The sequence below is a fragment of the Calonectris borealis genome, chromosome 5, assembly GCF_964195595.1.
Source record: "Calonectris borealis chromosome 5, bCalBor7.hap1.2, whole genome shotgun sequence".
NCBI lineage: Eukaryota > Metazoa > Chordata > Aves > Procellariiformes > Procellariidae > Calonectris > Calonectris borealis.
In genome coordinates this window covers 8,651,262-8,667,465 of record NC_134316.1, presented here as the reverse complement: position 1 = coordinate 8,667,465, position 16,204 = coordinate 8,651,262, and the positions used below count along the sequence as shown (strand labels likewise).

The window sequence follows — 16,204 nt, the reverse complement described above, 5'->3', positions numbered from 1 at the left end:
GCCGAGGCACGCCGCCCGCTGCCTCGCGCAATGCCAAGTCCTGATTGGCTCCCCCTGCCAGTGGGGGCGGGATCGGGAGAGAGCCGCGGCCAATCCCCGCCACGATGAGGTTTCCCGGGGGGTTCCCGCCCGTGCGAGCAGGGGTTGTGCGCAGGCGCGGCGGGGCGGTGACGGCGAGGGGCGGACGCGCGCGCGTGAGGGAGGGAGGGAGGGAGAGGGAGGGAGAGGGAGGGAGCGAGCGAGCGCCGGGCGCAGCGGGGGCAGGAGCAGGAGCAGGAGCAGGAGCGGCGCGGGGAGCCGAGCCGAGCCGAGCCGAGCCGAGGGCGGCGGCCCGAGACGGGGGGAGCCGGGCGGTGTCCGTCGCTCCGCGACGCCTCGCCCTCGAGCGGGTTTCTCCTCAGGCAGCGGTTCCCCTCCCCGCGGCGCGCACGGGAGCCCCCGTCCCTTCCGCCGCCCCTCAGGCGAAGCGCCCTCAGCTCCCCGCCCGCCGGCCCGGGCAGCGTCTCGCCGCCCTCAGCCCGCCCCCTGCGGGCGGCCTCGTCCTCCCGCCATGGCTCTCTGCCGGCGCCTGGCCCGGCTGGCCGCCCACCTGCAGGACCCGCGGAAAGTGGCCGCCTTCCAGCGGCTCTGCGGGGTGGAGGGGCCTTCGGGCTGGGCCGACGCGGAGCAGCGAGCCGGGGGCCGCGGGCCGGTGGTTAACGGCGGCCCCCCAGCCGCAGAGCGGGCGGGAGAGCAGGGGCATCCCGCCGGGAACGGGACCGTGCCCGGCGGGGCGGGCCCCCCGCAGCGGTGGAGGAGGAGGCCGCGCCGCAACTCCCTCACGGAGGAGGACGGCAGCCAGGAGTTCTCCACCCGCAGCCACTTTCTCTACTATCTCTTCAGCCTGGGCACGGAGCTGGGCAACGAGCTCTTCTACATCCTCTTCTTCCCCTTCTGCATCTGGAACTTGGACGCCTGGCTGGGCCGGAGGCTTATCATCATCTGGGTGTGGGTGATGTACCTGGGGCAGTGCACCAAGGATGTCATCCGCTGGCCGCGGCCTGCCTCCCCGCCCGTGGTGAAGCTGGAAGTCTTCTACAACTCCGAGTACAGCATGCCTTCCACCCACGCCATGTCGGGCACCGCCATCCCCCTGGCTCTCCTGCTGCTCAGCTACGGCCGCTGGCAGGTAATGCTCACCTCCTTGTCCTTCTCCGTGTGCTTTCCAGGCCCGGGGTGTAAGGCTGTGACAGACTTGATTTCTTTTGGGGGGAAAGAGAGGCTAAGTTTGGGTAAAATGTGAGATTCGTGCCTTTTTTCCTTGCCTCCCCGCTTTTTATTATTTTTAATTTTTCTATGATCCAAGCGAGTGCTCAGGTAACAAGAACTGTTCTAATAATTCTGTCTTCTGAATGGAAGTTCTGCTGACTTTATAAATGGTTAGCTCAGTATGCATTAAAAGTCTGCTTTAACAATCTGTATTTTGTTCTTGTGAGGTTTTTTCCAACTTATTTCTTGTAGAGTGAGTGCTTTGCACAAAATTTGGATAGGCATCTGATGTTTTTACAGGCGTTTGGTTTTACTGACTGAGAATTTGGTGGAGAGCCAGGAACTAAAGGGCTTTTTGCTGATCCTTCTTTGCTTTGAGTCACTTTGTAGCTTGAATCAGTTTGTAGCTTTAGCCTTTTCTTCAATACTGTCTTTTAGTTTCATTACCAGTAAACTGGAAATTATTATTTCTGTTTTGAGGAGTACATGTACTTTCAGATAGTTTTACAATTATTAATGTGCTAATAATCAGCAGGAACTGATAATCTCTGATCTTTTCAGCATCTTCATTCAGTAAAATCTTAAGATCTGCCTGTTGCACTTTGGATCAATAGATTAAGTTAAAATAATACAGTTCATCATCCGGATTACGCAAGCTGTGGCATGTGCTTCGGTGCTTGCTGTTAGCAGTATGGGCAACAGTAAGAACTCCAAAGAAAGCACAACATGTATTCAGCTCTCTAAATCACTGCACCAATTTCAGTAGGAAAGGAGGGAGAAAGCTTTCCCAGGCAACAAATGTTCAGTGTAGGGTTTTGAGAGCTTTCTGTGTAATGTTCAAGGGGTTATGCAATAAGTCTACTCTTAAGCTGTTAATGTTTACTAATTCTTATTATAATACCTGCCTATTTTAAGTGAGATATATGTCTGGTAGCGAGAACTTTCTTTTTAAGCTTTATGCAGGGGCTGAACCAGTTGCTGTTAACAATCACCAGTTGTCTGCTGTCATACTATGACACTGTGTGGCTTTATCTCAGCATATAGTATGGGTGCCTGAAAAGGGAGACAGAGAGTTGAAGGTTAGAGATTTTATTTGGCCTCTCTTTAACCAAAGTTTATGTATCTACTTTTGCAAGGTGATACAGCATGCCCAAAAGAAAGCTATTAGGGATTCATATTCTTTGCTAGGAAAATGTGAAGTATCACTCTGCTAGAGTGGTGCAGGTGTCAGATAATGTCATGTTTTGTGGGTGTTTGAAATAAATATTTGGAGTTCTGTCACTGAGGTGCTTAATCTTAAAATTGTTTTGTTTTGTTTTTTTAAATGACTGCAGTCTGAATATTTGATTATTACTTGTTAGTTGTGTGAGGCTGATGGCAGTTGAAGAATGAACTGGATTTCTATTTCTTTGCATGTGGGAAACCTCATTTAGTAGTATCAGTTGATTAGCTTTGCACAGATTGATGTCATGTGTACAAAGGAGAACCAGACTTGATTGCTTTTATAGAGCCAGCAAACTGACAATGTGTGAAATGGTATTTTTGCCAGTGAACCAAGTTTGATCTTCGGTTTGCCAACCCTGCAACTGCAGTCTGTGAAATACTGTGCTAATTGACTAAACATATTTATAATGAATGCATATTAAGAAATCATAAACATTCAGCCTTGTTATTATTCATCTAGAACCATGCTTAAGAAATGAGGAAACAAAGTGTGAGTCTTCATTTTAATTCCTTTTTCCTATGAAATGTGTGTGAATACAGATATCTCTGAAACCAACTTCTACCATTTCAAAATGCTCATTTTAAAAAGAATATCCCTTCTGATTTTTAAATTATTTCCAAATATTAATCAAAAGTTAACCTATGGCATGTTGAATATCTTGATTCACCTCTAAAGAGAGTTAAGCTTTAATCTAATGCTTCTGCTGTTCTCCATATTTTACTTGCTTTGAAAGGGAGTAGAAACTATATGACACCTTTTTGTCATGCTTTTCTGGAAATAGATGGGGTTAAAAAAGACTGACATCAGAACTTCTTGGAAAGCTATTAATGATAAAGGAGCTTGTAATAACTGATTTTTATTAAATTACACATATTTATCAGTAGATACAGATAGTTAGATTTAAACTTGATGGCAAATGTTGGGGTACAGTCTTTCTATATATTCAGTATAAGCAAGCATTACACAGACCCTGACTGTGATGAGTCCACAGCTTAGGATTGTTTGTTCAGAAAAATCATAGTGGAGTGAATTTAAGCAGATACAGCTGTAACTCACTGCAGCGACTTTTGTTCTGGAATACAGGTAACTTTAATTGAGTTTGTCACTTTGAAGTTTATATTAAACCAGAGAAGGCCACTCTTGCTCTAAAAGAGGTTACTCCAGTGAGAAGGCAATCACTTTCCTGTATAGCTTATTTGGAGTTTTCTTTCATTGGGCTATGACTTCCTAGTATTGTGTAATAGTGTCTATGTTTGATAGAAAAGAAACCTATGAGTCTTTCCCTTGAACAACCTAGATAACAGAGCAAATCTGCTCTTATTTTTCTAGGTATGGCCCAAATTGTCCATTTAAAACCAAAATTTTTTAATTCCAGTAGGTTTTCTTTAAACCTGTTGAATTAAGTTTGTGCTTTCCTAGTTTTCAATGCCTATCAGTAATCCTATTACAATTATTTTCCTTTCATGTTGTATTCAAAAGGATTTTTGACTATACACAGTAAAACAAAAATATTTGCTTATAAATGCAATTGTTCAAGTAAAATATTTTCAGAGATGATATATTTCAAAGATGGTTGTGACAAATTTTCACAATTAGAGACTTTGGGCATGGGGACTATTCAGTGCAATTCCATGGGGAATATTCAACTTTGTCCATTGTGGAATAATATTTTTCAATTTCTCCTTGTATTATGAGAACTTGCCTAAAACTTTCGATTCCACTTGCATAATCTTTATATATTTATTTAATATTGTTAAATCTCAGCAGGGAAAACCACTTCTTTCAAAGACACTTCAGAAACTTTGAAATACAAAGCTCATGGCAAAGACTCATGAGAATTTAGGAGTGTTACAGATGTTGATATTTTTCTTTCCATCTTTGAAGCTCTGATACCCTGAAAGAGGAGGACAAACACTTAAAAGACAGTGAGGTTATAGATCTTGATATGATGTAGGAAAAAGTATACCTTTATCACTCTTTCTTTGAAATATTGACAGTTTGAGCCGGGCTGGCTTATATAGTGTCCTGAGTGGGGAGGAAGAGATAGTGTGAACTGCTAATTATCTACAAAATCTCCAAAGCCTCAGGCTGAGACTACTGGAAAAAGTCTTTTTTATATTTTCTTTGATTACTTTGAACTGCTGATTTCAAATAGATATCAGCACATATTTTATTAGAAATGGTGCTTGAGTTAGGACGGTACCTGGATGTGTCATAACTCTGCTGTTTTATTTTTAGGAGGAGGCGGGGCGGGGAAATCAGTCAGGGAGACAGAAAATATGCTTTTCTCCCAGAGTTCTTCCAGGATGCAGCCTGGCTCTGGCAGTAGTTGTCCGGATTAGGAAGTGATGGGTTCGCACTCCTTCCTGAGCTCTGCATTAATGAGCTGAGTCAGGAACTGCTGACTCTCACTGTAGGCCATTGAACGAACTTCTTTAAGTTGATATTCAGCAGGAGCCCAGAGCCTTGATTGATGAGTAGCTGGCCTCTGTAACTACATTAACCAATGCTGTTTGAATGGGCTTATTTTCTGAAGCAGCTTAGGTCATTAAATATTGTCCTCCCTATGTATTTATCTGCCAATGTTCTATATGCAAATCCTATCATCAGTGACTGCCTTTCCACACTATTGATGATAATGGTGACCTTAATAAGCACTACTGCTAAACCCGCAGTAGGGTGCATTTATTCTGTAATGGTTTGTTTGACTGACACACCTAAAAGTATTTTTCAACTCTCATTTACTTAGTGCTCTCCTGACTCTCCATAGTACCAATTGTGTAAGAATGTCATGTGGTACCGTGGCAAACACGCTTCCAGAAATCTTCCGTCCACACCATTACTCTTATCAACCAAAGCTGATGAATCTAAACAAATGAGATGGGTTTGACAGGATCTGTATTGGGATTTCAGAGAGAACTGCATCATTCTGTGATTCTGATTGGCCGGCCACTACTAAATATTACCTCTAGAATTGTCTGTCTGCTCTTTCATTTCAAAAGGCTAACTTCTCTCAGATCCCTACTGGGAATGGGGTATAATTGGTTATTGGGGTTGGATGAATAGTCTAATCACAACATGGCTATAGTGAGAATTTTACAGAAAGTGGGCAAATCCTAGTTTTACGTGTCTGTCTTTGGTGAAAGGCTTGCATTATCATTAAGATTGATGTAATGATAAAACTGGAAGCTACACATAGGAGGCCATCTCTTATATACGAAGTCTGTGTGTAAGAGCAAGACTCCTTTCAGAAAGAGATGCCTCATCTCTGAGAGAAGCCCAAATGGATTTTGGCTGAAATATTACAATATTGTGAAGAAACTTAGGCAAAGAGATGCATGCTTGTCTAACAGGTTTTCTTACATGTGTTTCTTAAAATAAACAATCAAACAAAAACTCTTCTGAAATGAGAAGAGTAGCTGAAGGGGTGAAGAGTAGCTGAAAACCCAGAATTGCCCACACAATGAAGAGCTCTTGAGAAAGAGATGGGAGTTTGGAGGGTTAGCAGCACTGGCCTTGTCTTGTGTATTTGAGTTGTAAGGTCTTCTTTTGTGGGCCATATTAATGCCTGTAGTTCATTTGTAAAGGAAGCTGGAAAAAGTTATGTGGCCTGTTTGATTCAGATGCTCTTAAAAGTTTGAAAAGAGCATAGCTAGTTCTTACAAATTCCATTGGGGAATCTCTGCTAAAGATACGCAGCAGCCTGTCCTATTAAACTGTTTTGATTGGCATTAAACATATTTTTTCAGTTTTGCATAAGCAAATATTTAATTAATGTAAAGGATCCTGGGGGGAATATGTGAAAACAAATGCCATAAGGTTAGATGCAGAGTTTTTGATGAAGAAAGGATTCAAAGGAGACACTTTGCTTCTCAAGCAATTTTTTTTACTTAGTGGACTTTACACATGTAAAGCACTCCACATACTTTCAGATAGTGTTGATTCAACCTGAGAAAACTTCAGTTTGCAGAAAAACTATTTTTTAGGTGTTGGGAGCGTAAGCAGAGCAAGCTGTAGGTGATTCTTGCTGGGTGTGTTCAGGGAGGAAATTTTTTTTCTTTAATGACTGCAAGGAAAAGAAGTAACAGGCTCTAATTCTCATTGTAACTCTTTAATTTCTTTTCAGATTATGTGTAGCAGAAAATGAAACCTTTTAACTCCCTGCAGGGCTGGCATTGAAGTCTTTATCTTGGAATTTAAAGAAGGGGTTCTTGTAATGACATGTAGCACTCTCAAATTTTTGTTTTTTGATATTAACGTTGGTCAGTGGAAGAAAGAAGGAAATAATTGATAAATGTAGCTTAACCAGTGTTATTTACCACTGGCCTCTTTTGAAAAGACAGTTTTTCGTCTGGTTGTTTTTCCTAAAATGACTCTTTCCTCTTTAACCATTGTCTTCTCCCTTTTCTTCTGCTCCCTCCAGAAAATCATTTATATGCTGTGCTTTTTGTACTTATCTGGCCAAACAGTGTCTCAGAGTCATTGATTATAGCTTTTCATATGACTATTGCCAATACATAGCCCAAATATCTTATTAAAAGCATGATGCCGCATGTGCTGCTTGGATTCTTTCAGTGAACTCTGGCCCAAAATAACTGTCTCAAACTGAAGCTGAACTTCTAAATTATCATATGATTAAAAAAAATCATTCAGTAATACTGTAGAACACTGAAAATATTAGAAAATTAGTTTGGAACCCTTTGCAGATGCTGGAAGTTTCTCCAGTGTAGAATGTGCTTTTAAAAAGTAAAGAAATGAGCATCTAGAGTGTGTTTTAAGAATGTTCCATTATGAAAGAAGGAATTTTCTGACCTAGGTCAAAGCTTTTAGGACAGATTGTTTCCTTATGAGCATTTTTAAACAATGGTTATGTTATTAAGACTCTTGGCAAAAAGTCAGATTAAGGGGAGGGAGGAGGACAGGCACTTGAGGGAAATGGTTTCTCTGTGATCCAGTCAGAAGCTTGCAAGCCTGTTCGGAGGATGTAATCAAATAAAATGTGAATTTCCCATTAAAAACATAGGGCATAAAATTCTCAAAGACTTACTGGGAGTAGTTTCACTGCTATTTTCCAAATACAACCAATTTAATTCGCTTTAATTGATTAAAACAAGATTCTGGATATGGGAACAAAACTGAGGCCTGAGAGAAGATGAGTAGTTTATTCAATCAACTTTATTCCTAGCTTTTTCTGTAACTTAATATGTGAATTTAAGAAATCAATTAACCTTTTTTATCTTTTTTTTTTTTTAAATAACATGCTGGGTGATCTGTCCCTTAGTCATATACATCAAGACTGGGACCCTTTTCTTAATGGATATGATGCCTTCAAAGAAACATATTCATTCAAACATTCAGAAGCCAAAATGTCAACAAAGTTATCTTTTTAATCAATATGTTGCATTTGTCTCTATCTCCAATCTCTGCCTTGCTGTCAATTCCATCTGCCTCCACTTCATCTTCTAATATTGTATTTGTACTACATGCTTATATGTATTATCATACGGAAATCACCTTCGGAAGAATACTTGTGCAAGCTGGATATCAGTGATTTGATCTAATATGCGATGTGGGGTACTTTTCTCAAGGAGAAAAATGCCAAGTCAATGTTGGTTTTGAGTCAACATGTGATTTTGAAGTTCAGATTGAGTACTATGCGAGTGTCTTTATTGTCATATAAGGTTACAATTTTCAAATTGCAAGTTGTTTTGTTTTTTTTTTTAATTTAGAAAAAAGAAAGCAGTATGCAGTTCAATAAATACTCCCTGTACTCAAAGTTGTTGAAGTGGCATGGTACCTGTGGAGCATAATGAGTTTTTGAGGATATACATGCCCCCTCAATTGAGGGGCAGGGTTTGAGATGTTTCTCTCTAAAATGGGCTGTTCCTGAATATCTGACTCTAAGTGACTCAGGCTATGGTCAAGAATGAAGATATGTCAATTCTGTTATCAGAAAGAACAAGCTGAGAGAACGGAACCTGGTTTTTACCTATACCTGTGCCAGCTGTGATCTCTGACAATCTTTCAGACCCTCATCTGAAAGGAGATATGATGCCAGGCTGCCTTCTGATGCTGAAATGAATAAGAATAGCAATGAATTGGGGAAAAGGGTAGAAGTGAACTTGTGATCTTTTGTCCTTTGTGTCTCTGTAGGTCTGATTTGGCATGCGAGGAACCATGGCACTAAAATTGCTTGAATTCAGCAGTCTTGCTTTAATATCTTTCATTTAAGTACAGACTGTCAGTGTGTCTATATACAACTACATAGAAAAGACCTAAAAGTTTATAACTCGAAGGTAATTGAGAACTGCTAATTTTCAAATTTGTGAATGCAGTATTTTCCAAAATAAGAGACCCAAGCAAACAACCAAAAAATGAGTGCTTATGGCTTTCTTCCATGAATGCTTAAGATTAGTTAATATTAAAGTTTTTTCACATTAATCTTTCATAAGATGTGCCTATTTTAAGTAGAAAACATAGTAAAAGCAGCTTTTTTTTTTTTCTTTGAAGATTCATTTGTGACTGGGAGAGAAGCTTTGTGAAATTCACTATTTATTGTAAAGCAGGGCTGAAAACAAATGCTAATACTCTTAAGGCACTATACTAATAGAAGATGTTCTGGTATTTGGGGGGATTTCATATGCCTAGGCAGTTGGAGGTTACGGGTACTTACAACCACGGTACAACCAATGTATATATGCAAAATACATACAGGCAGTCATTTTCTAGATGAAACAACATTTAGAAAATGCTTGCTAGTACCTCAGTATTGCATTATTTTCAGACAATAATTTGGAAGTAAATTTATGGCATCAGCTTTTTTATAAGGATCAAGGTGATGTCCCCTGTTGGTGTTATGACTTGGCATGCTGCTGAGCAGTCTTCTTGCTTAGCTACAAGGTGTGTGGGAGTGTTAGTATTCTCCTGTAGTCACCTTATATACTTACCCCTACATGTGAGGACAAAATATGTGGTTGCTCTATCACCTCAAGGCAGATTTTAAGCAGGTGCTACCAGTTCGGTGTTCTAGGAATTCCTGAACCCAGTGGCTGCTTTTAAAAGGTATGAGTGAAAACAGGCCAAGGAGGAGGCAGGTTATTGTATGTTATTTGTGTTGAAGTAGGGGGGTTGTTCTGCTTGATTTCTGCTAGTGTCTAAGGAGGCCAGTGAACTATGGAGCCCCAAAGGGTAGATACAGCTTTATGATGCTCTGAAGGTGGGTTCTGGGGTTGTGGGAAGAAAATCAGATCGGTTATGTGAGCAATGCAGGGAGGTATGGATGTAACATTGGAAGAAACCAGGACAGATGAAGGTTAAAACCTTCTTTAGGTCAAATTTTGTTCCTGTACCTTAGACATAAAGATGTCCTTATGTTTGAAGCTTCCTTACCAGACAGTAAAATAACTATCAGTTTAGATAAACTGAGAGTTTTCCAAGTGTGCTGGTTACATAAAGGTGGGAGCATAGAGAAGAATGCTTTGTGTGGGAACTAATCACAAAAACTGACTTAACTGTTGTATTGTGGAATATCTTTCCAGAGGAAATTAGAATAATTGTTTCAATCTTCCGCTTTTTTTATAGTGGACTGGATACAGTACAGCTATGTATACTGTAGTGAATAAGCTCTCTTGGGTAGAAAGAAACTGGGTTTTAGGACTTCTGTGATTATTATTATAATGTGTTAAAAATTCCACAAATCAGCATGTGGCTAATACTGCAGACACATTTGTGGACAGGTCATGCTAAAGCTATTTCAGTAAGAACAATTTGTCTGAGTTTAAGTTAAAAATTCTTTGTTACTTAAGAATATATGAATTGGGGTTAAATGTATAATTGGCTTTTTATTAGGGACACAATAGGGGAGTGTTTGAGCTCTTGGATAGATGCTTTGCTACAGAGGAACTAAGCTAGCCAGTGTTTTCAGATGTTTTCATGGGTATCTATTCTCAATACTATTAAAAACAGAATTAGAGTGAGATATGACAGAGCCAAGTATTATCTCCAAAATCTTCTTCAAAGTTGGAGTTTGACACAGTTTCTTTCTTGCCCAAACACCCCTCCCTTGAGAGTTCCTAACTAAGAGCAAGCATTTCTTTTAATTTCCAGAATTTATCCTACTGCCCCTGCTGTTTACAACAACCTGCCCAGGACTCTTAAAAGAAAACTCCTCACATACACCTTTACCTTCATACTCCTTATTCTTAGGGTCTCGCTGTTTAGCTGCTCTAACCTCTTCCCCCCCACAATCCCAACTTCTTACCCACAGTATCATTAGCTGCTATAGCCTGCTGAGCCTGGCACTTCATTGGTCTTCCTGCTAAAGCTCCAGCTTCTCTTTCTGTCAGGTATTTCAGAAATGCAGGAAAAGTCTTTATTAAAGAAAAGCCTTACCCCTGATTGGAGCCTGAAAGCACAAAAGATGTGTGCCAGGAAACAAGAATGGACGTATAGTATCAAGTGATGGGCAAAACTGTTTGAAGCTTTTGACATGTGCGTGAACACATGCAAGCCGGTTCTACCACCAAGTAATTGTGATGCTATTAAATTTTCTGGTCAAGAGGTTCACATTGCTTCTGGAGGTAGTAAATCTTCCCTTGCTGGTCTCTGACAAACAAGAAGTCTGTCTTCCCAGGCTTTCAACTTGCAGAGTGTGTAAAGAGGTGCTAGAAGCTCCTCTTCGTGTCAGAGGATATAGGGAATACCTCTCCCTGTATATACAGCATTTCTGCTTTAGTAGCCTTTGGGGGGAGAGTGGAGCAGCACCAGGCAGGGAGACTGTGTGGCTTCAGCGTCTTCCTCGTGCAGGCAGCATTACTTCTACCCTGAGATCAATGGAAGTGATGGTAGAAGCTAATGAGGATGAGTGATGGGGCTACTCTTGTAATGTATTCTGGTGGTGCAGCACAGGGTACAAGGATTACTTTTGTGGCTGCTGTAACAATGTCAGCATCTGATAACTCTGCAGTCACGTCTTGAGTATGTCCTAGTGACTGCTGTATTGCCTGTTATTAGCATAATTCTGAAAGGCAGGAAACTGAATTTGTTCCTTCATAATTTCAGTTAGAAATCAATCATGAAGTACATAATTTTGTTTAGGTACAATTTGTAGATGAAGGTAGTAGAAACAAAGACAAATGTTGCTACAGGAATTAGAGTTTAAACTAGATGTAACACAATTGTGAGCTGGGCGTTTAGAATTGATTTTAATGTAAAATCTGTTTCCTATGTGAAACGTAAGCTTCCCGACTTTCTGTTAGTGTGAGAAAATTTTTTTAGGTTTGTCATGTTAATATGGGCCTGGAGCTGAGAATGCAAAGAATGCTGGAATAATGTAGAAGACTGATAATCTTTTCTCAAACCTTTCATTGAAAGACTGATTTAGAAGCTTGTCAATCTACTAAGTGGCCTTCACAGAGGACATACAACTTTCTCCAATAAGGTTAAAGATACTTTCTCTAATTTGTTGGATATTCTACCCTTCAGGTTATCTGTAAAAGGAGCAAGGGAAAGGACAGGAAAACTGCCTGCAATTCTTAGTTTTTATTCTGAGATTCCAGTACCTCTAAACTGTTTATATTGAAAATGTTTATCATTGCTTTCATGTAGGAAGTGAAGCAATTTTGGAAACATGCCATTTTGTCTTGTGACTGCTTCTTTTATAGAACTATTTTCTAAAAGAAGTAAACCTCTTTTATAAATTATTTTTAATACTGAAAAAAGGAAGCTATATCTTGTCTTGTACAACTAGACAACTCATTTGTCTTGTACAACTTGTACAACTCATTTTTCACTATGATAGTGGGGAAAGTCTTTCTTACTGTGCTGTAAGATGTGAATTAGCATACTTTTATCCAAAACCTAAAAAAGTTAAAATACTAAGTTTCTACACATGCTGATACATGCTTACTAAAACAAAGTATTTTGTTTGTTCCTGGTAAACAGTCCTTATTAATAAAAAATCTTCTACCAGAAGACAGTGTCGTGGTTTAACCCCAGCCGGACACTGAGCACCGCGTAGCTGCTCGCTCACCGCCCCGGGTGGCATGGGGGACAGAATCAGGGTAAAAGTGAGCGGCTGCGTGGTATTTGGCTGTCTTCCAAGTTAAACCATGACAGATGGAAATAATTGGAAATAATTATTTGATGTTTTTTGTTTAATAAACATGGATTGTAGTAGGAAGATTACTATTCTAGGAGTTTGATACTGATGCTCAGATTGAGTCAAGGATTGCAGAAAGTCTAAAACAGTGTGTAGGGAACTGAATTTATTTGTAAATTATTATGAGTTCTTTCTTTTCAGGAGAAAGGTGAAACTACTAGATTCTGCCTGTATAATGGTTAACAATACTAGTATATTACATAGCTGCTTCACTCAGTGTAAAACTGTTCTACAGTTTATAACACAAGGCTTGTCTCAGCCCATATTGCCAATTTAGGATATCATAACATGGCAAGACTAACTGCTACAAAGATCTATTAACTTCTCGCTGCTTTGTCTGAAAAGATACGACCAATGCCCTGAAATTCATATATCCTGAATGCAAAGGAAGAGGACAAGGAAAAAGTTGAAAAAGTTTGACTTAATAATGTTTTGGCTTTATGAAAAGTGGACTTACTTGAGGTTGTCTAATAGGGTTGTGTAGGCTAGGGCAAGGAAAAGGGTAAGCATAAGCTGCATTAATTGGTATTAATTATAGAATTCTTATAGAGTGATTTTTTTAAAATTTTTTTTTTCCCAAATTCTAATACAATCTCTCCATTTTTTTCCCTACCAGTATCCCTTTATGTTTGGACTGATCCTTGCATTCTGCTGGTGTTCTTTGGTTTGCTGTAGTCGAATTTATATGGGAATGCATTCAATTTTGGTAAGAAAATAATCCTACTAAACTTTTATTTTAATGTTGTTCTGATTTCATAAACTTCCATCACATTTAAGTTTTTACAGTGCAGTAATTGTATATAGATTTTAGTGGATGTTAAACTTCAGTTAACTTATATCCTTCTTTCATAAACTCAGTCCACAGTTGAGACTTAGCTGATGTTTGATAGCAGTTTTAGTGCAGAAATTGATGACTGCACTAAAGCGTAGACTAACTTTTCCTCTATAGAGTAGAAATAATTTTGCAGGTTGAGAGTGTGACTGTTAATGTCCACTCGGGTTCCATGTCAGCTACTCAAAGCATGTGCATTTCAGAGTGTCATGCTAAATGCAAGAGTTTCACTTACCAAGGTTCTAAAGAACCAAATAACAAAGTTGTCATCTTTGAAAAACAGACTTGTTTATTAAAAAGGATTCAAAAAAAAATCAGGCAATGTAAAAATGAAAAACCAAGAACACTACAAAATGGTGATCAGAATGTGAGACCACTAATAAGGATGGCTAAAGAGGTTTTTGAGGATCACTTGCTAGAAGGAGAAAAGCTGACAGAAAACAGTAAGCCTGGTAGTGAGTAGTAAAGCTGATAGATGAACACAGTGCAAAAGAAGCATGTGAAAATAAGGCAGCTCAGAAAAGCTGAATGACATATTTGTATTAGTGATTAGGAGGCCTCCCAAGTTAGAACCACTTGTATGGAGAATGATGGGATGAACTGATATGTCAACTGACAGGTAATGTCTTAGAACAAAGTCATGCAACAAATAGTGATGAATCATTTACACTATTCAGCAGTTTCGTATCTGAATTCTTTATAGTGTTTGAGTGAATACAATTAAGCATGTGTTACCTGTAATATAAATCAACCATGGTGCCTAAGATGGGGGCAGGTAGGGTGGCAAGTGAATAAAAATGATTCATTGAAGATGGAGCAATACAAATACTGCTGATGAAAGTCCCACCTCCTGGCTCATATGGAAAAGTTGATAAGCATGTGAATGAAGGTGATCCAGCTTCTAGTACTTGGATTTCTAAAAAGCTTTCAACAAATTCCATCTTAATAACTAAAGGTGACTGAAGTTGCAGATAATTCTGTGCAACTGAGTGAATAATCAATAGTGACTGAAATTTAATGACAAATATAAAAATAGAATAACCTTTTAGTTAAGAAAAGACATTTTAAAACAATAATAAAACTGAAAATCAAGTCTGAGGCCACAGAAATTACCTCTTCCTCTCCTTTAGTAGTTGGAAACAGTTCTCCATTCCTGCAGTATTGTTAATTCTGAAGCTGGAGTGGAAAGTCTAAGCTGCTCTAATGCCTTGCTGCACTGGTCCTCGACTGCCTTACCAGCTGTTGCTGCCAGCGTGCCTTTGTGTTGGCACCCAGACACTTAGATCCAGTGCTGAGCTGTTCCAGCAAACTAAGTTGGCAGAACTTTGTGCTGACTGTAGGCTGGAATGCCCCAGTCCTGGACAAGGACCATTGTAGCCAGCAGATAGGTAGATCTACAACTTTCTTTGATCATGGATCATTTGATCATAGCTTCATTCATGATCATGATACAGATGTCCTATTAATAGGTGATCAAATGCAATTCCTTACCTTATCTTTAACATAAAAAAGATTAATCTTGTACAGTAAATGAGAAAAGATGGGAATCCACAAGTCGCTTTGAGCAACAGAGCAACTAGGCTTGTCTCCATGCTAACGTAACGTAAATTATTTTTTAATATAGTTATTACACTGAAACCATACCTTTCTCTCTCTTCAACAGGATGTTATTGCTGGATTTCTGTATGCTATTCTCATCTTGGTTGTCTTCCATCCAGTTGTGGACCTGATTGATAACTTCAACTTAACTTACAAATATGCACCCTTAATTATCATCAGTCTCCATTTAGCCCTGGGCATCTTCTCTTTTACTCTAGATACCTGGAGCACATCGCGAGGAGACACAGCTCAGATACTGGGCTGTGGTGCTGGAGTAGCCTGTGGCTCTCACGTTAACTACATAATGGGTCTGAAGCTAGATCCTCCTCCTGATACCTTACCTTTATCTCTTTCCTCTCTCACTGTGACTGTGTTTGGAAAAGCCATATTGCGGTTGTTGATTGGAGTAATAGTTCTGTTGTTAACAAAAGTAGCGATGAAAAAAGCCACTATTCCACTGGCATGTAAAATATTTCGCATACCACATGACGATGTACGGAAAGCAAGACAACGCATGGAAGTTGAGCTTCCCTATCGCTATATTACATATGGAATGGTTGGGTTCTCCCTCATGTTTATTGTTCCTTGCCTCTTCCATTTTATTGGTCTTTCTTGATGCAGTTCTATTACTTTAAATAGAAAGAACAGAGCTAGTTGCTTTTTGAAGAGGTGCACTAGTTTTCTAAGGGAAGGCCAGTGAGCTTGGCTTTAGCAGGGTCTTCACTTTAACAGCAATACATAGCAGGCAAAGCATTTAAAGAACTTTGCACATCTTTGGGTATGGTATGGGGCCAAAAGTCAAATACCAGTCCACGAGAAGTGCTGAAATCTATAAATGCTATGTCTAGACTTAACGCTGTAACAAAGTCTCTGTGTGTGTGTGAGAGAGATGCAATGAATGTATCTGGAATGTCTGTCATACTGTACCTGTATACATTGACATTTTAACAGGTATGACTGACAGCTAATCAGAAAGCTCCATTCATGATCTGTTTGCCATTTCATAGTAATTTATTCAAATTTTTGGACCATAGACTGCTAAAATTGCTTTCCTCTCTTCTTTTCTGAAGTCCTGCTTCAAGATGTTTCAGTTAATAAGCATTTCTAATGGACCAAACTTATAATGAGGTTGAATTTTTCT

General features: G+C 39.7%; 1 protein-coding gene across 1 annotated transcript; it reads left to right on the top strand.

Moving 5' to 3' along the window:
• The first annotated feature begins 259 nt into the window (after positions 1-259).
• SGPP1 (sphingosine-1-phosphate phosphatase 1) lies at positions 260-16,204 on the top strand. Its single transcript, XM_075150890.1, has 3 exons — positions 260-1,168; positions 13,249-13,338; positions 15,128-16,204. The coding sequence occupies exons 1-3, from the start codon at positions 551-553 to the stop codon at positions 15,677-15,679; spliced, it is 1,260 nt and encodes a 419-aa protein (XP_075006991.1). The 5' UTR covers positions 260-550; the 3' UTR covers positions 15,680-16,204.

What these genes read in the sequence shown, in the direction of transcription:
- SGPP1 (XM_075150890.1), top strand. Translation starts at nt 551, where the DNA reads ATGGCTCTCTGCCGGCGCCTGGCCCGGCTGGCCGCCCACCTGCAGGAC. An exon ending in TCAGCTACGGCCGCTGGCAG is followed by an intron (nt 1,169 to 13,248) that starts GTAATGCTCACC and finishes TTTCCCTACCAG; the next exon opens with TATCCCTTTATGTTTGGACT. An exon ending in TGGGAATGCATTCAATTTTG is followed by an intron (nt 13,339 to 15,127) that starts GTAAGAAAATAA and finishes TCTCTTCAACAG; the next exon opens with GATGTTATTGCTGGATTTCT.